At 42.8% G+C, this 27751-nt stretch overlaps 1 protein-coding gene across 2 annotated transcripts; it reads left to right on the top strand.

Annotated features, from left to right (window-relative positions):
- Positions 1–9: 9 nt before the first annotated feature.
- Positions 10–17946, top strand: LOC138961963 (U3 small nucleolar RNA-associated protein 14 homolog A-like). Of its 2 annotated transcripts, none has more exons than XM_070333645.1 (14): positions 10–72; positions 2519–2581; positions 3530–3594; positions 4150–4217; positions 4668–4810; positions 7621–7698; positions 8089–8157; positions 8577–8705; positions 9325–9419; positions 9933–10056; positions 11441–11518; positions 11863–13130; positions 16335–16431; positions 17618–17946. In XM_070333645.1, exons 1-14 carry the CDS (start codon positions 31–33, stop codon positions 17885–17887), a joined length of 2589 nt encoding a protein of 862 aa, XP_070189746.1. In that variant the 5' UTR covers positions 10–30; the 3' UTR covers positions 17888–17946. The 2 variants fall into 2 exon arrangements, with proteins under 2 accessions (XP_070189746.1, XP_070189747.1); XM_070333646.1 differs by lacking the exon at positions 10–72 and adding an exon at positions 1366–1466.
- The last annotated feature ends 9805 nt before the right edge of the window (positions 17947–27751 follow it).

The following is a 27751-nucleotide window of genomic DNA, read 5'->3' as shown; positions in this document are numbered from 1 at the left end:
TTCCCTTTGTCCATAGACCGCAAAGTTTTGATGGTCGGAGCAATTTTGTTGAGCGAACTGCCATTATGTGAGGTGAGAAATCGAGGGAAATTATCTTGATGCTTGCATATTTCTGACGTTATTTGAAGGGAAGTTGTTTGTAACCTGCTTATATTTTCTGTTGAGTACAATTTCATTGCTGATTACAAATACGACCGTGAAGGTGAGGATCTAGATTTCAATAGATTTTCTGATCAAAAAGTGACGTAGCCCTGCATTCTGAGGTAAAATATAGATTTTCTGATCAAAGCATACATTCTCGTGTACACTAATGTGTTCGACTCCGACGGCTAGTAAACCAGGCTTTTTTTGTGGCAGGTATTCAGACTGAGGAGAAGAAGTCAATTATATCAAGGTCATGTGGAACTTTAATTTAGCCGCGACGTTCAGATTCACGCCGCACGCACTGACGTTATCGACCACACTTTGATTATCTTACTCGCAGAAATCGAGTCACGTGTGACGTATCAACAGCGGCAACAGCGAAAACAACCTACAACAACAAAACACAAAAGCAACAGCAAAACACCACAACAACAACAAACAACCAAAACAAACTCAACAAACAATAACAACAACTGAGAACGTCTCGCCATCTTGATATTGAGAAGTAGCCACGTTACTGAGAATTTGTTTTCATTGTCTCATTTTACCTTGAACAGTGTCCGGCTTCTACACAGACCAATAATTAGGCGACATATGAATGTTTCGTTGTGTATAAATTATATTCAAGTTAAAAGGAGACAAACTAATATAACTTTTCTTGTTTTATGAAAAAAACCACCTCAAATTACCTTTTTGTCGCCAGCCGAGGCAGTTATTTCAACCTCAACCAAAGACCGCAGGCAAAAAAATGACTCTTTACAAGACAGCTGGGCGATTTACTCACAAAACGGACCAGTTCCGGCTACACGGGTGGGGAACTGTTCCGCACCATTCTCGTATGGAGCGACGTGTTCCGTTGTAGATAGTCGCTATTTTGTCACTGGCGTATCGTGTCACAGAATGGCTAGACTACATTTACATGTTATAGAAATGTTGTTTGGGGGTCTAGATTGTCAACAAGCTCGCTTTATCATGTGACGAAAATGCCTGTTTTTGACACGTTTTGGTGTTTTTGTCGTGAATCAAGTTGTGTAGACCACAGAGACTGCCATGTGGCGTGAGACCAATGCTGAAAATATGTTTTCATTGCAACAAAAGGGAACCTTTATTTTTGAGAGCTTGTCGCCGTGACTCGGGCTTTTCGAGAGCGACCGGTTCTCGAGCCTGGGTGCTCCGTAACCGACTCGCCGGTTCTCGAGCCTGGTGGCTCCGTAACCGACTCGTCGGTTCTCCAGCCACGTCCTTTTAAGAAATGTACGAGAGTAGCTTCCCTTTGAACCACATGTTCCGGTTTTACCACGACGAAGATGGAGCAACTTATGGTTTGTTTTGTTTTCTTGATGAATAGAGGAATCGTCTCTTTAGACTGAAATGTTATCTTTAAAATTGAAGTTCTTTTTGGTAATCTTGAACTCTAGCGTGTTAAATTCATAGCTCAGAATCCAGTGACATTCTTTACTTATTTTTGATACAAGTCCATGTAAGCAAGCCAAAGAACATTTGTCGTGAAATTAATAGACGGATTGAGCTTCAAACTTAAGCATAATTAATTAATTTGGTTGTTCAATCGACGAAAATGCACCGAAAATGGCGTACGTTGTCAACCATGGGACATCATTTACACGAAAGAGTTGTCTCCCTTGTTCGCTCATACGGATAATTCCTTCTTTGACCCATGTAAACGAAATGCATTCGTACAGTTCATCGGAGTTCATTCCGTAACTTCACAAGGATCTAAAATGACTTGTTATGATTACAAGTGCTGGTTCTACAAATTTGGAGACTTAAATGCCTCTGAATTCTGAGCTATGAATTTAACACGCTAAAGTTCAAGATTACCTTTTTTTGGTGTGATTTAGCAGCGTTTTAGTCACCACAATTGCTTTTGCTGTGTAGTTTCTCTCGTGTCGAGAGAGGGGACAAGCACATGCCTCTAACCCTGTCACCAGACAGTAAACTAGTCTATAACTTATACGTAAGAAGAGCAACAGATTTATTCTGATGTTCATTGACACACTTCTTTTTTTTTTATCAATGAACTGAACCTCGTGAAAGCAAACTGACACTGTGCTGTTAAAATTCAAGAACAATTAATATCCCAAATTAACTGTCTTCCCATGGGCATGCGGCCAGTTGCATGCATTCATGCATCATATTCATAATCATTGCATGTTGCTCTTGCTAGTGCTACTGCTAGTGCTACGTACAGTACGTGTACAGGTAGGGTTTATCATATTACTTATATTACTATTAGGGATATCACTACTGTTATAAAACCCTTGAGTTCAGCATATTTTTTGATCAGCCATAAAGGTGAAACTGCATATATAGTATGGTCAACCAGAAAATTGAAAGCAATGTTTTCTATTCGCAGAGAGGATTGGCAGCCGAGGCAGACGATGAGGAGATTCCGTCGGATGATGAGGACGTGGCCCAGGTATAATTGTGTTGTTTTCTTTCTGTAAATAAATCTTTATTTTATTATTTACAGTATGTAACACCTGTCATGAAAGACAGCAATATTACTGTAAGTTTTAGACTAAGTGAACAATGGCAGTTTTAAGTTTAACCCAGTGCCTCCCAGAGCGCTCAATATCGTCCACTAGATCATCCACATAATACAGTCGAGCGCTCAATATCGTCCACTAGATCATCCACATAATACAGTCGAGCGCTCAATATCGTCCACTAGATCATCCACATAATACAGTCGAGCACTCAATATCGTCCACTAGACCATCCACATAATACAGTCGAGCGCTCAATATCGTCCACTAGATCATCCACATTATACAGTCGAGCGCTCAATATCGTCCACTAGATCATCCACATAATACAGTCGAGCGCTCAATATCGTCCACTAGATCATCCACATAATACAGTCCAGCCCAACTTTTCACACCTCCACAAATGTGACAAGATCAGGGTCTGAAAAAGGGGAAAGTCTTAAAATGGACGTACATTTACAGAGGTTATGAACAGGAACAGAAACTCTGAAAAAGCAAGGTCTTAAAAAGGAGGAAGTCTTAAATTCGGGGGGGGGGGGGGGGGGGGGTGTGTCTCAAAAGGGGGTTCCACTGTAGTCCAGTGACGGCTGCATCAGTCATCTGCAAAGAGAGATGACATGAGCAGATGGGAGTGAGTCTTGCTTCATTAGAATAGATCTTTCAATCAAATCTCAGGAAAATTAAGGGTTCATGGATTTTAACTTTAATTACAATAATTTTTGTGTGAACTGAGTGTCTTTGGTGGTTTCAAGTGGCAAGAACTTTCACAGATACTTGAGTGAATTGTTGTTTTTGTGTGTGTTTTTGTTTGTTTGTTAGATTGGTTTTTTTTCATTCAGAAACTTGTGTAAAGTATTCTTGTGTGTGTGTTTACACAGGATGTGGAGGACAGGCCACACGCCAGGCTCCTGGATGCTATCTCTTCCATGGATGGAAACAAGAGGTGAGACGATGCACACTGCACATGCACCAACTGTTTGCTTGTCGTGAAACAAAGGCAAGGTCAATCCATCATCTATATATCTTGTTTCTGTATCTGAGCAGCTCTCGCAAGATATCCGTGAGACACGCTCTTTGTTATGCTTTGACGTCGCAAGAGCTTGAGTTTGAACCTTGGCTTTCTCAGCTCCCGTGAGATTGTTGTACCACATGCTTTGCTATGCTTTGAAGTTTGCGAGAGCTTGGAATTTCGATAGGGTCTATTGAGATGCAAGGGTTGGATTTTTAGGAGGAACTGCACAAATAGGATTTTTCTGACTGTTCTCTAAGAAATTAGCCCTAACATTTTCAGTCCTGTTTGATTGCACTTCGCCTCCCGAGGTGATCGTAGTGTTACGGCACTCGGTTACATCTATGAGAGTCAATAGCTGCAGCTTCTGTTTGAACAGTTTATAGAAAGATAACACTAACAGTAGCACTAGCAGGGAAATGTTGTAATCTGTGTCTTTATACTGTGGGTTTAATGTCAGTTTAACGTTACACACGTTTTATGTTTCAGGCTCAAACACACGCTGCGGACAATCCACGGGCAGAATGTGTCAGAGTTTGGGTTCAAGACGCAGAAAGGTCTGTTTCTGCTCCCTGGTTTGCTCAATAGTTCCCACGAGAGTCCTCACTTAACTGTTTTGAATAAGCATGGGCAGAAAAATATGGGGTTACATTGCGTTGTGTCCTGCTTCCTTTTCCTATAATGTGAGTTTATGTGCGTTTTCCCTATTCATTCTCTGCCTTCATGCAGCTATGTCCCATTATGAGTCTGAAAATGGCACATCATGAACCAATATTCCCACTACCTATGCCCTTAGATTTTTTTGTAACATAGTTTACAACACAGTTGACAGCAACTTTTTAGTGTAACCAGCTTTTGCAAATTACCCCAAACTCCTTGGATATACTCAATTTTCCATTTCTCCCTTGGTCGCCGTGACTGGGTGTCCTGCCTCCGTAGTGCGTTGCTGGGTGTCCTGCCTCCGTAGTGCGTTGCTGGGTGTGTAATGTTGTTTTACATCTTTGCAGTGGATGCTCAGACCTTGATGTCTGAAATGATGGGGAGCCTGCACAAGTCCTCCTCACACAGCGAATTGAAGAAGCAACTCAAATCGGTGTACACCACTACTGAGGTTGTGGACACTCCGGCACCAAAACACATCAAGGAAAAGGTGGGTTTTTCATGATCATAGGTGGTTGAGTTTACAAAAATGAAAGGTTTTTTTAACCTTTTGTTTGTACAGAGGAACTTGTGTGTTTTAACCAGAAGAGTTCCTTATTCTTGTTTTGGATTAATGGAAGCTCTGCCTATGTTTGTAGCGATCTTTGTTGCTATTTCATAGATTTGAAGTCTGATGTGTGTTTTCATGAAGGAGATTTTATAGTCCTATCCTAAAAGCTGGCAGTTTATCTGTGCATAGGTCATCCATCGCATTTAACAGGGAAAGATGTTTGTACCCGCTTTGCTGCAAACAGACTACCTTGTTTGCCAAGTTCTACTTCTGACATTTCTAATTATTTCTAGCAAAAAGAATGTTTTGTTACCTTGAATTGTCAGACAAAGTTGTCACCCCTTGCTTGTGTTCAAGAAACTGCATTCAGCTTCTATTTATGTGTATATATGCCCGTATCACATACAAAATCAACACTCTCACCTACAAATGCCTCCATGGTCTCGCCCCTGCCTATCTCTCCGACTCTCTCTCTCTATGTCCCTTCACGAGCACTCAGATCATCTGCCGACTCCCTTAACACTATTGTGACTAGCACTGCCACGGCGTTAACGTCCTGCCTGCCCAAGCTTGCCACCAAGAAACTTCCCAAAAATCAGTAACTGTAAAGAAATCTGTCTAGCAAGCTTGAATTAAGTCCAATCACCACCAAATTTTGTGTACTAATTCAAAAATGGATGCCCAGTTCAGTCGTGCTATTTATAAGTTTGTCACGCGATTTGTTTTAGCAAAGGGGGGTGAAAGGGGGATAATTTGTGTTTTTTAACGTTTTTGGCTCACGAAGTGTAGCCTATGCGATCGTAACTTTGTCTGTCTGTGCGTGCGTGCGTATGTATGTATGTATGTATGTATGTATGTATGTATGTGTGTATGTCTGTGGTAGAAACTTTAACATTTCCGAGTCTATGGATTACGTCAGTCTCGGTCAAAAGTGTTCGACGTGTGTGATAGAAACTATTTGAAGACGTCACATTATGACGTAAGAGGGTTAGACGTCACGCAAAGGAATTACTGAAAGTCTCGGTCATTGTTATTGTGAGCGGGCCGAGACTTCTTGGCAGATCCAGGGTCTCGCTTTCTTGCATAGTTTCACCTATGCTTACTGTGTGTGTGTGTGTGTGTGTGTGTGTGTGTGTGTGTGTGTGTGTGTGTGTGTGTGTGTGTGTGTGTGTGTGTGTGTGTGTGTGTGTGTGTGTGTGTGTGTGTGTGTGTGTGTATGTGTGACGGAGTGATTGAGTTTGTGTTACTGTTTGTCGATTTCTTAGTGAGCCTTGAAGGCTTCGCCTCTTGTTTTGTGTGTGTTTTATTTTCCACTGCTTTTTTTAAAAGTTATTTTTTAACAGAAAGTATTATAAATAATGTTATAACCAAACAAGGTGTAAAACCTATGAATTAGCTGAAATATTGTTAACATTGTACACAGAAATAAGGAGACAGTACAAAGAAAAAAACAAGCAAATCACGCATTCACTCACAGCATCCTGACTCAAATGAAACAAAACTGTAACACTCACCAAATGATGTCTAGGTAATCCATATTGAATATGTCACATTTTCACAACAAAGTACCAACTGTACACCTATGAACAATTCCAAAAGGATTTGAAGGCTCCAGCCATCCATTGTTATCAGTGCTGCCACGCCCCCATAGCTCCTGCACGATTCCGAGATACATGTTCGTCTAGCAGTATCACCCCCTACCACGTGTAGTTGCCGACTCGTACTAGCAACAACGGGACTGTTTCTTCCTCAATATCACTGCTATTATCGCTTTCTTGAGGCTAAAACGACACGATGTATCATGATCTACAGGATCCTCAAGATCCAACATCCGGAGAATCTCCTCCCGTGACAAGGCTCGCCTTCGATTCATTTTTTTTGTTCGAAAACACAATCAAATCTGCACTAATTTGATCAAGCCGGAAGAGAAAACCACGTGTATCAAGGGAAACAACTCAATTTACTGCAAGCTTCAAAAACCGGGAAGCAATCACGAGTCGTGTACCTTGTATGTCTAATACTAAAATAGTCACTTCCCGTCCGTGGGCGTTGCAGCGCTATTACTAATATAGTCACCTCCCGTCGCGAAAGTGTTAAACTCAACATCCCCCACACCAAACTCAAAACAGCAGGTCAACGCTCATTTTCTTTCCAAGCACCTAGCCAATGGAACACACTACCTCTCCCCCTCCGTCAACAACAGTCCCTCGAATCATTCAAATCTGCACTCAAGACATTCCTTTTTTCCAAATGATCCATGCATTCTACACTGCCCACCCCCATCCCACCCTTTCATGCTTACTTTTGATGTCTCTGTTTGTGTTGTTGCCTTGTCATCTTAATGTAATTTATGTGTAACACTGTAAGTGTATATGAGTATGCTTGAGTTGTTAATGCGAAAGATTGTGTATGAGTCGCCTTGTGGTGAGATATGTGCGCGTTATAAATTCTCGTATTATTATTATTATTATATATATGTTTATTATATCTACATTTAACATTGTAATTGTAAATGATGTATTTCTTCAGTGAAAATGTTTTACTTCTGCAGAAACATTTGTCTGTTGGACATCTCTCTCAGGACAATGTCATTGATTTCATCCTACATGTTATTTTTCAGTTGTCGCCATTCTGCTCTAAATGAACATGTCCAAAAAGATTTAGAGAGTGGTTATACAGTGCGTAACTATTGCAGTTTTCCCGCTGAAACTGATGATACACACTTTGCTTTGTTTGTGCCTGTCTCACAGATTCAACGCTCTGTGGGCTACGAAAAGACGGTGAAAGAACTTTCCAAGTGGGATCCTGTGGTGACAGCTAATCGAAAGGTAATGCGTCTGTTAAATAGACTGAAGGATTCAGCCTGGTTGAATGTTTAAAAGGAAAAGTTAGCCTTGTATATTTGCTTAGGAGCTGCTAGTATTAGCAATGATAAATTTGCTGGTTAGTTAGATTGAAAAATTTCATTTATCACTGGTCAGATGAGTCCTGAATTGATTAAGGTTTACAGGTTGATTTTTGTGTGACAATATTGTTTGTGTGACAAATGAATGTGTTTGTGTGTATGCCTACATTTGCTTACATTTACGTGTGTGTTCATCATAAACAGGTGTTTTGAAATAATACCTTCTTCTTCAGCGTTCCAGAAATTCTAATGTATTTTGACCAGTGGATTTTTAGACCTTTTTACCTGACTTCACCGTTTGTTTCCGTTGCAGGCAGAACAGATGAAATTTCCTTTGGAACAACCGACACAAAAGCTGATAAACACTCACATCACTTTTAGGGTATGTTGCACATTTAAACTGCAAGTGTTCATGTAATTGTGTGTGTGTCTTTTCAGTTGGGAAAGGTTTCTTAATCTTCCTTGTCTTTTCATCTCTCTAATTTCTTCAAGGTTCATGATGCACACCCAAACAAAATCTGCACAGTATAATGTAGGGCTGGCAGATTAAGAAGATTTTGCTTAAAGAGGGATTTAGTGAGTAATGTATTGAAGAGATGATATTGTCTAAACATATCTATTATACTGGGATGATAAAGTGACTGAATATAAAATCTTTTCCCATGGCCTTTCTGAGTTTCTCTCTTTTCATTGATGATGCCTTTTTTTCAAAACTTTGCTGGCACTTTTCTCCCTTAGATGCATAACACAACTGTAATTTTTCATCTGATGGTGATGGTTATTTACTCTTCACTCTTGCAGCCTATCACAGCCCTGGAGAAAGAAATCCAAGCAGAGCTGGCCAAGATAAAGCCAGAGAACAGGATTCCCAAAGGAAAGCTGTTTACACCAGCTGAGGAAGAAGAGATGAAAGCCATGAGCTTGGAAGAGGTATGTCCTTATGTAAACATTGCACTCTTGCTATCACTCTTGGCTTACCTGTGATAGAGAAAGATAAAGTGGGTAAAGCCTGGAGTTGTTTTGTTGCAGTAATGTCATGAGCTTACTCTTGGTCTTATCCTACAAAGTGCAAGGACACTGATGCGTCAGCACATCGTGTGCACGTGCGCATAATCTTATCCTGGCTGGGGCAAGAACACTTAAAAGCATCAGTGTTGTACCAGGCCTCGGATTTTGGTCATTTACGTATTGACGCATTGTTCTGACCCCAGGCCGGTCGAACGTCTGATAGCTTTGACAGGTGGAATGTGTTTTTACACAGCAATGTTTTTTGACGTTCAGGACCTTTTCACTGATGTATGTATATATTCCTAATTCCAGGTCCAACTGACCTGTTGTCTTCAGTGTCTGGGAACAACACTGAATTATGCATAGTGGGCATATTCTTTTCATGCCTGTTGCAAAAACACGTACATTCTAAGCTTACCACAACCTGCTGCACATATATTCTGATCATGCTAAAGTGCTTGAATCTGAGCGTATGTGGTGGGTATACTTTTATCATTGCAGTAACTTGTAGTCTGACTGAAAAGGTTTTCTTTATGTCCAGGCCAGAGAGAGAAGAGCGGAGCTGATGAAGATGAGAGCCATCATGTACACCAAGGCCAGCAAACTGCGATGGCAGAACAAGATCAAGAGCAAACGGTAGGGTCTTTTCTGCAATGGACTATACAGTGCGGCTTGGGCAATAGTTCTTACAAACAAATATAGTACTGTCTTTATTATCTGTGACCTCTTTTGAATGCGCTTAACTTCTTTACAAATCAGATTGATCTATGATCTCTGCTTAATTAAGTAAAAACATAACGATCTTCATTATATTATATTCACCTTAACAACCTGTCATCCACTTTTTTTCTTGTCAAAGGTAAACTATGGAAAAGAGTTCCCCAAAACACTGAAGCTGATGGGGAAATTGTTGGAAAAAACTGACTGTCAGATCTGAGAAACAAAGGGAAGTAAGCACTCTAGATGCATACGGTAAATTGAGATTGTGCAGAACAATCTGCAGGCGTTTGAGAGAATAGGAAGCATTGAAATGAACAAGCTATTTTCATCCCCAAATCCGTCAGATTCGCAGTCAGGGAAATTTTTATGTGATAATTATCTAAAAAAAAACCAAGATAGAAAATGTAATTATAAAGTTTGATGTTGCAGGTATCGACGAGGAAAGAAAAAGGAGAAACTGAAGCAGATGGAGAAGGAGTTGGAAGAACTTGCCGTCACAGACCCTGAGGCCTTGATGGACAGAATGAATGAGGTGGAGAGAAAGAGACTGGAGGTAGGCAAGACTGGACGTTCAGCGAGCGAGAGATTGAAATATGATACAATACAATTCAATACAACACAGCTTTATTGTGCGTACAAACAGAAATGTTTGTTTTTGCTTGGCACACACAATAAATGAACATCGAAAACATTGAAAAACATCAACATTGGATTCAGTTAGTTTCATTTTTATTTTATTTACAAAGGTGTTAGAGAAGCAGTGAGTGCTCTTTTTCATCCAGTCCCGAAGAGGTATGTGGGAGGTGTGTTTATAACCTGCTCTGTTATATATGTCTTATGTAAAAACAATGTTCTGTTTGTATTATTGTTACCGTACTTTCCGGGTCATAAGGCGCGACTTTTTCCCTCGAGTTCGACCCCTGCGTCTTGTATAACGAAGCGCCTAATCCGTGTATGAAATACGAAAAAAATCAAAGAGACCGCTTGAGTACCAGTCAAACAACTTGTGATAATGCATGTTTCAGCTACTAGGTACTGCCCTGCCTTTGATCTGGCCACACACACAGATTTCCACTCTGTTAAACTCGGTCACTGACCCCGGTGCAGGAAGTGTTTCCTCTCTCAGATATGACAGGGGAACCACCTCTCATGGCAAAAACTGGGTCATTGACCCCTGGGAAGAAGGTCGTGTCTATAAACAAGGCCACCCAGCTATCACAATGCCTTTGATCTGGCCGCACACACAGAGCACACATATTTTCACTCAGTTAAAGTCGGTCACTGACCCCGGTGCAGGAAGTGTTTCCTCTCTCAGATATGACAGGGGAACCACCTCTCATGGCAAAAACTGGGTCATTTTGGTGCGCCCTATCGGCCCCCTGCGTCCAATGGGTGACTGGATTACAATTTTTTTTAAAAAGAAGGGGGTGCGTCTTGTATAACGAAGCGCCTTGTCACCCGGAAAGTACGGTATGTACCACGCCTGAATTTCTCTATGAGATAATAAAGTATTCTTATTCTTATTCTTATTCTTAATGATCAAGAAACATGTCCTTAGAAATGACAAGAACTTATCTTCCAACAGCCAAAACATTTTTTAACATGATATGAAACTTTTAAAAATTAGATCAGATTAGACTAAGAGAAAGACAGATTCTAATATAAGACCTACTTAAGTAAGGTCTGTAAAATAGTCTTGAAACTGAGGTAAATTAGAGACTTGCTTGAGAGAGCAGATCCAAGAAGACAATCCAATAGGAAGTCTTGCATCAGAAGATCTGAAAACAAAGGTTTCAGTTACTTTTGCAGTAGTCAATTGGTATGCCAGTGATCCAGAATGCAACAACCATCGAGCATCCATGGAACATGATGTGTTTATATTCTTGTACTGTGTGCTTGAACCTTTTTAATTTTTTCAATCTTTTTTCTTTGAACAGGAGAGGGGACGCCTGAGGCACATGGGTGGAGGCAAGTTTGCTCGCCAAGCAAAAGTCTTTTCTAAATACGACAATGAGGTAAGTTTTTTTTAAAGTTTTTTTTAAATTTTAGTTTTTAACAATTCTTCTTCTATTCTGGTTTGGTATGTATTTGTATAAGTATTTATCACATTTTCTCTGCTCTACATATTTGGCAAGTGTTTATTGTTTGATTGATTGACAAAAGGGTGCATTTTGAGGGTGTCTTGGCCTGTTGTATGTGAATGTGTATGTGTGTCTGTGTTGAAGTTTCTATAAGCCTGTCTTTCTAACTTTCTCTTACGATTCCGCCACTCTCTCCCTACTTCTTCCCACTAGATTATCCATTTTCATCTGAATGCACTTATCACTAAGTTTCATTATTTTCTTTTTTCTCTCTCCAGAAAAGACAACAGATTCAAGACATGCTGTCCAAACACAAGGAATTGGTGAAAAAACATCGGCAACTACCTTCCTCGTCGGAGAGCGAAGATGAAGCTGAGATCCCCAACGTTACCGCTGCAACGACAGTTCACTCCAAGAACGTTTGGATGCAGCCCACAGTGTCCAGTTTGGCGTCTTTAAGCGTCTCCCAGAATACATCTGCCGTGGAGGTTAGAGATGACGAGGACGAGGAGGAAGAGGATGAGGAGGAGGCGAAAGAGAGAAAGTTTCTGGCATCTTTTGATGTGGACGAAACTGATGATGAAGATGATGATGAAGATGATGATGAAGACGACGGAGAAGATGTAGAGGGCGATGATGTTGAGAAGTCTGAACGTTCAGAAGAAATAGCAGCTGTTTCTGCGCCACCACTGCAACAAGTTGAAGCTCAAAGCGTGCAAGAAGATGAAACGCAAAAGACTGTAGAAATTGAGAGTAAGAAAAGTGGAAAGAAAGGTAGGAAACAGAGGGGTAGCACGCATGAAGAAGAAAAACGGGTAGCAGAAGAAAATGAAAGTAAGAAGATGGAAACGAACAGTCAGAAGGCAGGAAAGAAAAGTAAGAAGCAAAGAGTCAGCACTGTAGTAGACAGCACTGCACCTCCAGAAGATGAAGAAGTAGAAACAAGTCAGTCGCAAGAAAATGATGCAGATGAATTTGAAGAAGTCCAGACAAAAAAGAAGAAGAAAAAGTCAAAGAAACAAAAGGATACTACTGCACAGGAAACTGCCCAATCAGGCCAGGAAAAGCATGAAATTACCGCGCCTGTGATATCAGACCAGGAAAAGCCAGAACTAGGTACAACAAAAGAGGCAGCGAAACCTAAAAAGAACAGGAAAAGAGGCAAGAAGAGTAAGAACAGCTCTTCAGCGACAGAAACTGCCATATCCACAGAAGAAAAAGCTCTGATGGCTGTTGTGAAAGGTCTCCAAACCACCACCAATGAAAATGAAAACCCCAACACAAACACCAGCAAAGCAAAAAAGGGCAAAACCAACAAGAAGACCACAGACACAAACACCAAAACTGACAAGATACCAGAGACCCCAGCAGACACTCTGATGACGATCGCGGAAGCATTTGACGATGATGATGTGGTGGCGGAGTTTGTGGAAGAGAAGCGTCGTGTGGAGGAGGAGGAGGGGGAGAAGGATAAGGATCTGTTCGTCCCCGGATGGGGAAGCTGGGCAGGAGCTGGAATTGTGCCGTCCAACAAATTGAGGAAACGGTAGGTAGCAGGCTCATGCTTGGTTGAAGAAATGGACATAACTTAACCTTAGGAAAGTAGGGATTCTGACATGTTTTCGTAGAAACTTAAGAGGTCACCGGGGCCAGTTAAAGAGGCCACCAGGGCCAGTTAAAGAGGTCACCGGGGCCAGTTAAAGAGGTCACCGGGGTCAGTTAAAGAAGTCACCAGGGCCAGTTGAAGAGGTCACCGGGGCCAGTTAAAGAAGTCACCGGGGCCAGTTAAAGAGGTCACCGGGGCCAGTTAAAGAAGTCACCGGGGCCAGTTGAAGAGGTCACCGGGGCCAGTTTAAGAGGCCACCAGGGCCAGTTTAAGAGGCCACCAGGGCCAGTTTAAGAGGTCACCGGGGCCAGTTTAAGAGGTCACCGGGGCCAGTTTAAGAGGTCACCGGGGCCAGTTAAAGAGGTCACCGGGGCCAGTTAAAGAGGTCACTGGGGCCAGTTTAAGAGGCCACCGGGGCCAGTAAAAGAGGTCACCAGGGCCAGTTTAAGAGGTCACCGGGGCCAGTTAAAGAGACCACCGGGGCCAGTTAAGGAGGTGACCGGGGCCAGTTTAAGAGGCCACCAGGGCCAGTTTAAGAGGCCACCAGGGCCAGTTTAAGAAGTCACCGGGGCCAGTTTAAGAGGTCACCGGGGCCAGTTTAAGAGGTCACCGGGGCCATTCTTGACATGATTAACTCTTGTCCGTGCTTTACATATATACATTAAATAAAAAAATTCCCTTTCCCTCATTTTCCTCCTTTTTTTCTCCAGAATTGCTTCTCTGCTATAGCATAACTAAGACCTTCCCCCCCTCGCACCCCCCTCCCCCTCTTTGTCACATAAGTTTCAGGCATTCTACGAATTTAAACTTTTTAGGAATCTTTGTATTTTTCATGCACCCTGGTCACCGGGGCCAGTTAAAGAGGTCACCGGGGCCAGTTAAAGAGGTCACCGGGGCCAGTTAAAGAAGTCACCGGGGCCAGTTGAAGAGGTCACCGGGGCCAGTTCAAGAGGTCACCGGGGCCAGTTAAAGAGGCCACCGAGGCCAGTTAAAGAGGTCACCGGGGCCAGTTAAAGAGGTCACCGGGGCCAGTTAAAGAGGCCACCGGGGCCAGTTAAAGAGGTGACCGGGGCCAGTTAAAGAGGTGATCGGGGCCAGTTTAAGAGGCCACCAGGGCCAGTTTAAGAGGCCACCAGGGCCAGTTTAAGAAGTCACCGGGGCCAGTTAAAGAGACCACCGGGGCCAGTTAAGGAGGTCACCGGGGCCAGTTTAAGAGGTCACTGGGGCCAGTATAAGAGGCCAGGGCCAGTTTAAAAAGTCACCGGGGCCAGTTTAAGAGGTCACCGGGGCCAGTTTAAGAGGTCACCGGGGCCATTCTTGACATGATTAACTCTTTCCTCCTTTTTTTCTCCAGAATTGCTTCTCTGCTATAGCATAACTAAGACCTTCCCCCCCTCGCACCCCCCTCCCCCTCTTTGTCACATAAGTTTCAGGCATTCTACGAATTTAAACTTTTTAGGAATCTTTGTATTTTTCATGCACCCTACAAATTTTTTTAAAGGCACAGTAAGCCTCCCGTAAACCATCACAGATACGGTCAGGCTTTTACACACAGTACAAATACTCTTTCATTTAAACACTCACCGATTGAGAACATCCTAGGTGCCCTCCGTAAAGAGCGAAAAATTTTCAAAGAATTTATTTTTGCGTGGTTTATCTTACCCCTGAGCCATCGTGAACCCGTGTGATCCAGTTTCCCTTTTTCACAATGTAGTTGTCAGTTAGTCATTTGAATGCGACTCGATGTGAGCTTATTTACAATAGCACGTTTTTATGCACGAAACAAACGGCTGTGGTTCACAAGAACTCTAGAGATGGCTTTTGACTGTTGAGAGGAACGGTGATATGGATAAACCGTCGTCTGCTACGACCCTTGCGTGACCCTGCTTCCGGGCTTTTCTTTTTTCAAGCTTTCACAACTTCGAATTGTACTGATCTTGTCTTGATGAAAAAAGAATTCTTTTATGATTAAAGAATGTTTGTGTAACAAGCTGTCAATTTATTATTTAGATTTTAAAAGTTAGGTCTAGCGCAAAAACGCACCACGGTCCAAAAACATTTTGATAATCATCGATTCACGGCTATCGCCAGTTTACATTGATAGAATGAGACCCGAAAGGAAGTAACTCATGTTTGACCTGAGTTCAGGATGGGTCCAAAAAGTGTTCGAGACAATCTGCAAAATTAATTCTTTAAAAATTGCTCGCTCTTTACGTTGGGCACCTAGGATGTTCCCGTTTGGTGAGCGTTCAAATGGAAGGGTGCTTGTACTGTGTGTAAAAGCCTGACAGTATCTGTGATGGTTTACGGGAGGCTTACTGTCCGGGCGTGATTTCCGGTATTGAATATTCATAACAGCCGTCCAGCACCAAAACGAGGTGCCATTGTTGTAGAGGACCAAGTCCACGAAAATGAATTCTTTGAAAATTTCTCACGCTCTACAGAAAGCAGCCAGAATGTTCCCGTTCGGTGAGCGTTCAAATGGAAGTATGCTTGTACTGTATGTAGACGCTCGGGGAGCTCTGTGATGGTTTACGGGAGGCTTACTGTGCCTTTAAGCTGCAGAGCATATGGTGATATATTTTTAATTTATAGAAACATGAGAACCATTTTTCTGTATACACAATTTATATTTCAGCTCTGACGCAATCTTTTCAATAGTGTGCGTAACTGTTGATAGAGTTTTCTATGTTACTTAATAGGAAGGTTTCCGCCAGTTATCTCTTTGAGGTTTTGGGTGTTTACAGAGTACCGTGCCCCTTGCGGGGGCATCAAACATCGAGGTCACAAGCAGGGTCAAGGGGAAGGTCGGCTGGGCGGACAGGAGACTACGATAGGAATGGTTTCCGCCAGTTATCTCTCTTTGAGGTTTTGGGTGCTTAGAGAGTACCGTGCCCCTTGCGGGGGCATCAAACATCGAGGTCACAAGTAGGGTCAAGGGGAAGGTCGGCTGGGCGGACAGGAGACTATTGTCATCATCTGATTTTTTTTCGTCAGTTACTAACTTGCACAAGTTTTATTTTTGAAATGGTCTTGGGTTCTGATTTATCAAAATTTTCAGGGAAGCATGCCTCCCGTCCGACCCTACCCCCCAGTTTTTTACCAGCCTGATTTTGCTGAGACTTTTGTTCTGTCTGTTTTCAGCTTCATCAAGAAGGCCCAACCCCAAGCTCGAACTGACAACAAAATCGGCCATGTCATCATCAGCGAGAAGAAAAATACGGCAGTAGAGAAACACATGGTGAGTTTTATGATGTGGGAAACATTTTTGGAAATGATTTTTGAGTCACTTGAGAAAAAGTGACTCTATGTAATCGGTCAGTGTTAGTCTGTCCGGCCGGCCGTCCGGCCGGCCGTCCGTAGACACCACCTTAACGTTGGACTTTTCTCGGAAACTATCAAAGCGATCGGGCTCATATTTTGTTTAGTCGTGACCTCCAATGACCTCTACACTTTAACGATGGTTTCGTTGACCTTTGACCTTTTTCAAGGTCACAGGTCAGCGTCAAAGGAAAAATTAGACATTTTATATCTTTTCTCGGAAACTATCAAAGCGATCGGGCTCATATTTTGTTTAGTCGTGACCTCCAATGACCTCTACACTTTAACGATGGTTTCGTTGACCTTTGACCTTTTTCAAGGTCACAGGTCAGCGTCAAAGGAAAAATTAGACATTTTATATCTTTTCTCGGAAACTATCAAAGCGATCGGGCTCATATTTTGTTTAGTCGTGACCTCCAATGACCTCTACACTTTAACGATGGTTTCGTTGACCTTTGACCTTTTTCAAGGTCACAGGTCAGCGTCAAAGGAAAAATTAGACATTTTATATCTTTGACAAAGTTCATCGGATGTGATTGAAACTTTGTAGGATTATTCTTTACATCAAAGTATTTACATCTGTAGCCTTTTACGAACGTTATCAGAAAAACAAGGGAGATAACTAGCCTTTTCTGTTCGGCAACACACAACTTAACGTTGGGCTTTTCTCGGAAACTATAAAAGTGACCGGGCTCAAATTTTATGTGAACGTGACTCATTGTGTTGTGAATAGCAATTTCTTCCTGTCCATCTGATGCCTCATATAATATTCAGAACTGCGAAAGTGACTCGATCGAGCGTTTGCTCTTCTTGTAATTATGAAGGTTTACATACACACATGCACGCACACACACAAACACACACACGCGCATGTAATCATACATGCACACACTCACACTCACTCTCGAGCACATCCATTGCCAGTCTTCTCATCATTCAGGGATGAGAAAATCTGCACAAATCTTGATTTCATTTTATTTTCTTCAAATTTTGAAACTTGAAAACCCATTTCTGTCCTTTTTGATCATTTTTTAATCTCATCTCTATGTACGAAGATTAGCTTGACCACATTCACTCTAACCATTGATCTTTATGTCTGTCCACAGCTGGATAAAATACCCTACCCCTACAAGACCCTGGACCAGATGCAAACCACCCTTTCCAAACCCATCGGCAGAGATTTCACATCAGAAACCCAGTTCAGAAAGAACATCAAACCCAAGACTGTAGTCAACAGAATCGGTCAGGTCATTCAACCCATTGACGATCGCGCTCTTCTGCATGGAGGGCAGAAGAGGAAGGCGGTAGATATTGAGCTGAACACTAAGAAACCAACAGAGACTTCAGCGAAGAGAAAGAAGAAAGGAAAGCATTGAAGGATTAACTAGTGGTGTATGATTTGATGTGGAAAGTTTAATAAAAAAGACGATACTTTTGTAAATTGTGTGTGTTAGTGTATGAAAAAGAGTGCAGGTTTTGAAAGGTTTGCTTGCATATGTGCGTGTGTGTGTGTGTGTGTGTGTGTGTGAGAGAGAGAGAGAGAGAGAGAGAGAGAGTAAATCATTTTAAAATGTACATCTGTGTTAATGTAAGCATAAGTAGGGAGGGTTTGCTTGCACCTGTGCGCGCATGTGTGTGTGTGTGTGTGTGTGTGTGTGTGTGTGTGTGTGAAACTGAAAGAGAGAGAGAAAGTGAACAGTTTTAACATTTATATCTATTTTGTAAAAAAATACAAAATTTCAGAGAAAAGGGTATTTTAAATTCGAGTCGCTGAATCAACTTATCAAGCAATTTTGAATGTGTAATGAATAAATTCATAATTATGTATATGCCAGGGTATTTGTGTAGTTTGTGTACTGTTTGCTATTTAACAGATAGAGTTGGTGTGTGTGTGTGTGTAAAATTCTCATAAACTTGCTAACATTGGCCGGTGAGTACTAAGGGACGCAACTCATCTATGAACGTGGTGCAGTTCTGATTTTTTGGTGTCAAAACAGGTTACTTCCCATGGAATAATTTTTGCTGCTGTTTTGCGAGGACTCGGTACTGAAAGCATACATGTAGTTGGCAGCAGTATGATTTTGTACTATAGGTCCCTGTATGTCTCCAAAAGCAATGTTTAATGAAAATTCTTCTGAAACATAAAAAAAAGCAAAATACAAACCCAACAATAGCAAAAACAAGCTTTTTTGGCTAAAACTACAACCATCCATGTCAGGAGAATGAAAACTTTAAACTGCTAACCAGACAGACACAGACAGAGATGACGGACCAACAGACACACACACACACACACACACTCACACACACAGTCAACGCCCTTACTGGCTCAGATTCAACCCCAATCCCCACCCTCACCTTCTCTCTCCACCAGCCATCTAAGTTCGATTAAATGAGCCCCCCCCCCCCACCCAGGAAACTACACCCTCCAATCTTTTTACTAGAACATGCAGCAATTTATTGTATTATTTGAGGTGCCTTCGATATCCTTCATTCAATTTTTTTCAAAGTTTTAAAACGAAGTTTCGATCTGTAATTCTTCGCCATTTGCGCTCTCACGGGTAAGATTCGTTCATAAAGAAGTGGGACAAAAAAAATATACTCAAAAAGAGAGAGAAAGATCAGAGAGAGAAGAAAAAGAAGAAGATAGGGAAAAAACCCAGAGGAAGAGAGAGATTTTGTGTGTGCAATTCATCACTAGTTGAGCCAGTGGCCACATTAAGGCGTCTCAGGAAATGCGAAAGCGTGTTGATTGGGAATTAAAAGTTCACGCAGGACATAATTTTCCATTGAGAATCGACCGGTGCCTCCATTAGAGACAGGATCGAGGAACCTGCAGTATGGAGAGTCAGTAGGTGAATGGGTGAGTGGGGGATTGGAGAGAGAGAGAGTGTGTGTGTGTGTGTGTGTGTGAGAGAGAGAGAGAGGGACTCGGAGAGAGAGAGAGAGAGTGTGTGTGTGAGAGAGAGAGAGAGAGAGAGAGAGAGAGAGAGAGAGAGAGAGAGAGAGAGAGAGAGTGAGTGACGTAGTCACAAGGCAAGCCATCATAAAATAAAAACTGAATGTGACAGAAAACCATGAGAAGTAACTTGGTTCTTTAGACGCAAAGAATCGACCTGCCTTTTATTGATCAATTTAAAACTTATTCCTCAACAAAAAGAGAAGAAACAACTTGACTAAATGTAAAAAAAACGGGAGAAAAAACCCAGCAAGTCTTGCTGTGCTGAAAGAGAAACAACGTTTCGCGCTTAGCTTTACGAGCGTCTTCGCACGGCCATTCTCTCTTGGCGAGTCAGATTTTGTTACCTCCGTAATAAGGTGACTAGACATGTAAAAGAGGGGTAAAAGAGTTCAGGTTTGTGGGCAAACACTGAGAGAAGCAGAGAGAAACTTGACATGGCACTGGACACACATACTGGGACACATCTGTATTCAGATTTAGAGGTTCGGTAAGGAGGGACACTGAGACAGATGAGCAGACAGGTAGACACTGAGACAGACTGACACACACCAGAGACATACATTCTATCTATGTCTCTGCACACACACACACTGATGGACAGACGGAGAGTAGTCACTGAGCCGGGCGGACAGGCAGACAGATTAATTGACAGGCTGATGTAGTACTGTATTCTGAATAATGTATAGTGAAGTGACAGACAGTGACAGACTATAGCCTACTGCTCCAACTGACAGACATCCTGACACCGGCCGGGCCAATCTTAAACTTCTTCTTCATGTCAATGTTCAGTCAATGTCCCACATAAAAAAATAAAAAAAGCTGCAAGGTACCAACATTCGCAGACGGAGTTCTGTGGTTGAAACTGAAGCAAAATTGTGGCGAAAAGCAATAATTTCGGCTTTGAAATTCGATTAATTCCGTAACTGAACGTTATTCAAGTTCAAGGGACATAACTGATTGGCGAACTGATAACGAAGAAAGTTAATTTGGCACACAAATTGACTTTTATCTCAAGAACATTATCTCAAGATTTTGCATGCATTAAGTCTGCATAAGTAAAGACTAACATGTATACGCATAGAACAGACGGGTACATCACGAAGCGTCCCGGTACCGAAGCGTCCCGGTACCGAAGCGTCCCGGTGCCGAAGCGTCCCGGTACCGAAGCGTCCCACTATAACGCGTCACAGGGGTACCGGGACGCTTTGGTACCGGGACGCTTCGGGACGCTCCCGCGCAGTAGGGCACGAAGCGTCCCGGTACCGAAGCGTCCCGGTGCCGAAGCGTCCCGGTACCAGTCACCACGCACATCCTCGGCTCGCATGCCAATGTATTTATATAGCAAAGGGAATGCCTGTAATTCACACAGAGCAATCACTTGGTCTTAAACGTGCACAAGACAAAAACTTTCATACTGGGGGAGCGAGCCAGTCTGAAGAGTACTCGGGTCCAGCGCGAGCGTTTTTTATTACCCAAATGAACCCAAACAAACCCAAATTAACCCAAATGATACAATTTAAAAGTCGGAGGCAGAACTGAAAAGACTTTTTCCGACGCTCACGCTTAGTGAAGCCAGAAAGCGTGTGTGATAACAGACATATCCCTCTTGTGAACGGAAGCCTACGGACTTTTCCCCCGAACTTGTCCAAATTGGTGTGTTGTGAGTACAGATCTAAAGTAAAGTTTGGGAAAAGTTGGACAAAAAGTGATTTTTCTTTTACCGAAAGCAAATCAAGGTCTGTGCAAAATTAAAAAAATCAGTGAAGTCAAGGTCAAATCAAGGTCAAGATTAAATTAAAAAAAAAATAAATATGGTTAGTCAAGTCAAGGTCAAATCAAGGTCACTCAAGGTTTAAAAAAAAAAGAAAAGTCTAAGTCCTGTGACGCGTTATAGTGGGACGCTTCGGTACCGGGACGCTTTGGTACCGGGACGCTTCGGTACCGGGACGCTTTGGTACCGGGACGCTTCGGTACCGGGACGCTTTGGTACCGGGACGCTTCGGGGTGTCCCCGAACAGACAGATAGCCACGCGCACATTTACAGTTTGTGTATCACCACAGCACTGATTGAGTCTCTCAGTATTCCTGTAGTCTCATTTTGCCTTCTCGCTCATATCAGTATCACCATCAAAATCTCCATCGTACAAACAACCACTGTCTGAAAACCACCGCAACAACACACCCGGAAGACCACCATCTTATAACCATTATCAAGCAACTACTCGAATGACCTTGCATCATCATGACCATCACCATCCGCTGCCGCATAATTTCCTGCCCAGGAACGCACACAAACGAGAGTTTTTACCCCGAAGTTGCTCAGTTATCGTTCTTGTTACAGATCTCGCCTGTTGTCACGCGCCCAATTTTCCGACTCAAAAGGCGACAGTTATCGCCGGTGCCATTGCCACTAAATTGGCCAGAAGGGACCCAGACGCTAACTTCGTTCCGTTACTCTAGCCGCTGGCAAGTTAATGTGTAAACTCGTTTAGGTCCCCAGTTCCTAGTTTGACCAGGACCGCTAAGTATGCTGAGCTAGTGCAGGACTCGTAGGAAACCGGGGGGACGGGTGTAGCTACTATCAGGCCTTTTCGCACATTATTTTTTACTTTTATCATAGACCTATATATAGGTCCCTGCTTTTATTTATTCATTTATTTTTTTTATTTTTTAGCATATCACCTGGTAATCTTCGTTATAGGTTTGGAGGCCAGGGGTGGTGATGCCAGAGAACATCATAAACTGCCTTCACTTTGCAAAAGAAAATGATTAAAGTTTTAAAAACAGTTTCGTAAAATAGGCAACGAAAGAGCACTCTTTGGAGCGTTGGGTTGGATAGCTCCCTCTGAGTTACTTCCCTTGTTTGTGTAATTGATAGTGTTACTAGGCTGCCGCGTCATAGAGCGCGGTATAAGTACTGCCGACAGGGGGCACTTTACGTGTCTTTTGCACCGGAGAGCAGTGGCGCTTTAAAGCTCGTTCACCCACTTTGATTTAATGTAATACCATACTGGTGGTGGGTTTTCGAAAAAAATCGCGCCGAGTGTGCTAGGGTATGATTGTGATTGTGACCGTACCGAGGAGAGTCTGCGCAAAGTTGACCCTGCAAAATAAATTCCTCGCTGAACGTGGGGATCGAACCCATTATCACCACGCCAATAGCGACAATTGGTTTTTGAAGCCAGCGCCGCTACCGACTGAGCTGTTCATCCCCCGAAAGAGTTCCTTTCCACTTGGCTGCACAGAACACATCAACGGCCTGGCTGTCAGTGCGAGCTTTTAATCGGAACAGCACAATCATTGCACACTACAATGAGGACACGCACTCAAGTACATAACCCCCCATTTAAGACCCCCACAAATCTGAAAAAAAATAATGTCTTAAAAAGTATGGAGTCTTACAATGGAGGTAAATTCACATAGGCTATTAACAGAAAATCTGAGAAATTAAGATCTTAAAAGGAAGGAAGTCTTAAATTGTTTTTTTTCGTTTGTTGTTGTTGTCGTTGTTGTTGTTGTTGTCGTTGTTGTCGTTGTTATTGTACAAAAAGAAAGAAAGAAAGAAAGAAAGAATGTGATCTCTTATCAACCAGGAACTGCACCCAGCGCTATTCCTGGTATACCAGGGAAAATACTTCCAGACGGACCACCTCCAGGAAAGGCGAACACTTTGCGTCGAATTAGACCCCCCCCCCCTCCCCCGTGCGTCAGTCAGTGCACGATTCACATGAGCACTATTTGCCAACAGGTCAACCACTTGTTGCCCGTGTTGTCGGCTTTGTCACAGTTGTGTGTCCAGTAAGAGGTCAGCGCCGTCCAAGAGGGAAATGGACGATGGTGAAGTTAGCATCCCTTGCGTTGCACATTTTACCCAACCTGACCTTAGATCAAAATGAGTTCGGCTCATTCTCTCCCTGACAGGATGCCTTGAGTTTCCTTGTCTGGCAAGGAAACCGATTTGTGTACATATTTAGAGCTTTTTGTAATGTGTTATGGATGTAAGCAGATTCGCGATCGTCGATAATGATTTTTCATGGTGTTTTGTATTTTTTAAATTACAGAGGAATTTTTACTTTAGACAGTTTCAAGCGAGCTATTTTTCGCGGATGTATTTACTGTGCAAACAACTTTAAATATGGAATTAAGTGTCACGTGATAATCAACCGTTTGGTTTCGGCCCTCGCTGGAGCAGACGATTGTTTTGACAGTGATGCAACCATATATTACGGTCTCCTTCCGGCAGCAGTCCCAAAATTTCGACTTATTTTGACCTTAGAACGATGTCTTTATCATAACTGTGAAGAACAGAACGGAGATCACTGTCGAAGTCGGCCAATCTGCAATCATTTTCGTCTCGCGAACACTGCTCGTGAACAACATATGGGAGATCACTCTGTATTCTTCTTTTGATAGATTCGCGTAGGACTTACGCGTTCGGTCAGAGAGACAACTGGCGATAGCCGTGGAGCGAGGATTATCAGAATGCATTTTACCCGTCTTGCACTTACCTACCTACCTACATTATTGGACAGATCTAGATACGTGTGGAACTTTTCAGCACGTGTACGGGAACGTGTACGGGTAACGTCATCAAATCTAGTTTTTGGCTCACGTAAGTGTAGCCTATGCGATCGTAACTTTGTCTGTGCGTGCGTGCGTGCGTGCGTGCGTCTGTGCGTGTGTATGTCTGTGGTAGAAACTCTAACATTTGAAGACGTCACATTACATTGACGTCACATTATGACGTAACAGTGTTAGACGTCACGCGAAGGAAGTACTGACAGTCTCGGTCATTATTATTTTGAGCGCGCCGAGACTAGTTGGTAGTCGTGTCCTTGTAACATGCAGACAGACAGATCTAGATCTAGTGTCTCGCTTTCTTGCACAGTTTCACCTATGCTCTTTCTGTGTGTGTGTGTGTGTGTGTGTGTGTGTGTGTGTGTGTGTGTGTGTGTGTGTGTGTGTTGTGTGTGTGTGTGTGTGTGACGGAGTGATTGAGTTTGTGTTACTGTTTGTCGATTTCTTACGTGAGCCTTGATGGCTTCGCCTCTTGTTACGTCACGCGTTTGCCAAGATCTACGTCTTGCTGGGAAGCAAACAACGTGTAGAAAAATGGATGACTGCATTTGTAACATTGGAGAAGGGTGAGCATCATCTAGACCAATTCTCCAAGACGTGTATGGGTGACGTCATATCTACACGTACGCGTACAGGTCTTGGCCACACGTTCGCTCAGGCAACCACCCCCCCAAAAAAAAACCCACCAAAAAACCCCCAACAAAAACAACTAACAAAAACAACAACAAAAACACACAACAAACAAACTAACAAGCATACAACAACAACAACAACAACAACAACAACAACAACAACAAACAAACAAAAAAGCAAAAAACCAACAAAAACACAAGAAACAGAGCAAAAACGAACACACACAGAAACCCCCAGACACAGACACACACAGACAGACAAAGACACAGGCACAGACAGACAGACACCGACACAAAGACACACACAGACACAGACAGACAGACACACCAAAAGCAATGGCCCACAACAGGATATAGAGACATTAAAATCACCTTGCAAAACAGAAATGAGTGACGCCAATGGAAAGAAAACGTCTCGAATATGTATTATTGTAGCCAAAGGTAAGATTCGAGAGAGAGAGAGAGAGAGAGAGAGAGAGAGAGACAGAGAGAGAGACAGAGAGAGAGAGAGAGAGAGAGAGAGAGAGACAGAGAGAGAGACAGACAGACAGACAGAGAGAGACAGAGAGAGAGAGACAGAGAGAGACAGAGAGAGACAGAGACAGAGAGAGACAGAGACAGAGACAGAGAACAACGCAGAACGCGTAGTGTAGTTGTGACGTGTGATTCTACTACTGATGAATTCAGTGAACGCTTCACGTGCAAAATGTGCATTTCTCTTAGCCAATAGGTCACTCGCTTGTCCGTGTTCTTTGCCTTGTTGTGTGTGTCCAGGATCAGGCCAGTCGTTCCAGATGGGAATACACAGTGGTCTCGTTTTGTATCCCTCGCGTGGTATCTTTACTTGTCTTCGATGTTTCATTTTTTACTGAATTATTTAACGACGGCGAAGGGCGAGGTTTGTCTTCTTAGGTGAGAGAGCGTGTGTGTGTGTAATGAGCATATCTCAAAAACTACCCGACGGATTTTTTTTGGATGAAAATTGATGTAAGTCTTACATATTTTTGAGAGCATTATTTTGCTTCTGCCCTTTTTCTCCGATTTTTGATAGGGGTATTTAATGACGTCATATTTGCCCAAGGTTAGAGTGAACCGGATGTATGTCAGTGCATTCGGTAGACTGATTGGTTAATCACGCCTCAGCGTTCTTGTTTTGTTGTTGTCTTTGTTCTGGTTAATATATTCTTTTTTTGCGAGACTTCTTGATTTTTACATATAATTTTCCAAATTAGCCATGGAGGGCAAACATCATGACGAAAAATGATCGAAAGAGGAGCAGGCCTGCTGTTTATTGCAAGTCTTCCGTATGAAGAATTAATGCTGACGAACGTAAACGTTTTGTTTTTGTTGACATTTTTTTTATGAGATACGCTTACGTCAAATGTTTTCTGTTTCAACAAGAAGAACAACTTGAAATGCGAAACAGTGGAGTCAAAGTTCTCCCTCATTCTGTGTCCAGGAACGCACGAGTCGGCCCAGATGGGAATGCAGGATGGTGTGGTTTTACACCCCTTGTGTCCTACTTGTTTCTTGTCTTCGGACAGGGAAGTCATAGTTTGTGCCTGCTTGTCGCGGTCTCATTTTGCTTTTGAAGTAGAGTGTCAGATTTTGGACATGCCTGCTGGTGTTTGTTTTATTTGTTTTAATTTGTTTTGAAAAAGGAAAACTTTTCTCTTAAAGCTCATATTTCGTAATTTTATTTAAAGGAATAATGAAATCAATTATAACAATTTTTGGCTCACGAAGTGTAGCCTTTGCGTTCGTAACTTTTGTCTGTCTGTGCGTGCGTGCGTATGTATGGATGTGGTAGAAACTTTAACATTTCGTCATTTGAAGACGTCACATTATGACGTAAGAGGGTTAGACGTCACGCGAAGGAATTACTGAAAGTCTCGGTCATTGTTTTTATTTTGAGCGGGCCGAGACTAGTTGGCAGTCGTGTCCCTGTAAGTAGGCTACATGCAGACAGACAGATCTAGATCTAGTGTCTCGCTTTCTTTTTTTTTTTTTTTTTTTATTTTTTTTTTTTTTCCCCCTTACACCTTGTCCCGGTGTGCTCTCACGCCGCCCCGTCCCTGCACTCGCTGCTCCATCCACATCTGAATTTCGTTCCGCTGCCAGACTTGTCGATTTTACAGACGCTCCAGGGAGGGATGTCGGGTCGTTGCGGTAGGCTACCCTCGGAAGATGACACTGCACTTCTGCTGAGTCACTTCGACGGTGTTCAGTAGTGGGTCTGTCCCGAGCTAACGGACGCAGCCCACTACCTACTATGCCCCCTACTAACGACATTGACTGCTAAGTCGCGGAGCCAGACTGAGTGAGGGTCCCCTCCAGAGAGCAGACCGCCACCACGTCCCTCCGTCGACCCCCCAGAACGTCACACGTTGAAGACTGACAGCAGAACTACTATTCAGGGAAGGATGGAACAGGAACACTGAGACCAAGGTCACCATGAGAGCTCCGGGCATGAAGGGCCACAAGAGCAAGGACAATTTATAATTTTGGATGATTAATGAGATGAGGATGATTATAATGATGATGCTATGGATTTCCAATTTTGGTTTGAGACTACGTGACAGGGCAGCACTCTACGCTTACTGTCATAATATATCCTGGTGTCAACCAGGCCCGAGAACTGCCGCACCTGCGGTGTTGGTCAGGTAAACAGAACCTGAGCACCCTCAAAGTCGCATTCGTTAAGTGAATGACACTCGGCTGTGTGATTCCAGCCTTCCCATAGGAACCATAGCACTTCCACTCTGGGTAGGAGCCGACCGTAGCCCGAAAAACCCACATGACCCTGATGGGATTCGAACCCACGACCTCCCGGCCCACAGCCCGATGCGCTAACCACTGCGCTACGGGGGCCGGTGCACATGACAACCATCTAAATAGACTACATGTTCGCAGAAAACACAATACTGATTATAGAGGGAAAAATAACGGCTCTTTTTAAAAGCACGTTTAGTAGTGAAGTACTTTTAGGATTGTTTGGAATTTTTTTACCAGCAGACACCCTTTCACTGCTGAGTGTCTTAGTATTGTAAGATGTGTGATTTGAATTT

Source organism: Littorina saxatilis, linkage group LG3 (genome assembly GCF_037325665.1).
Source record: "Littorina saxatilis isolate snail1 linkage group LG3, US_GU_Lsax_2.0, whole genome shotgun sequence".
NCBI lineage: Eukaryota > Metazoa > Mollusca > Gastropoda > Littorinimorpha > Littorinidae > Littorina > Littorina saxatilis.
This window is presented reverse-complemented; position numbering and strand designations above follow the sequence as displayed.

Coding starts and splice junctions, on each gene's coding strand:
- LOC138961963 (XM_070333645.1), top strand. CDS start 31: ATGGTCGGAGCAATTTTGTTGAGCGAACTGCCATTATGTGAG. Junction 7,699..8,088: donor TGGTGACAGCTAATCGAAAG/GTAATGCGTCTG, acceptor TTTCCGTTGCAG/GCAGAACAGATGAAATTTCC. Junction 8,158..8,576: donor ACACTCACATCACTTTTAGG/GTATGTTGCACA, acceptor TCACTCTTGCAG/CCTATCACAGCCCTGGAGAA.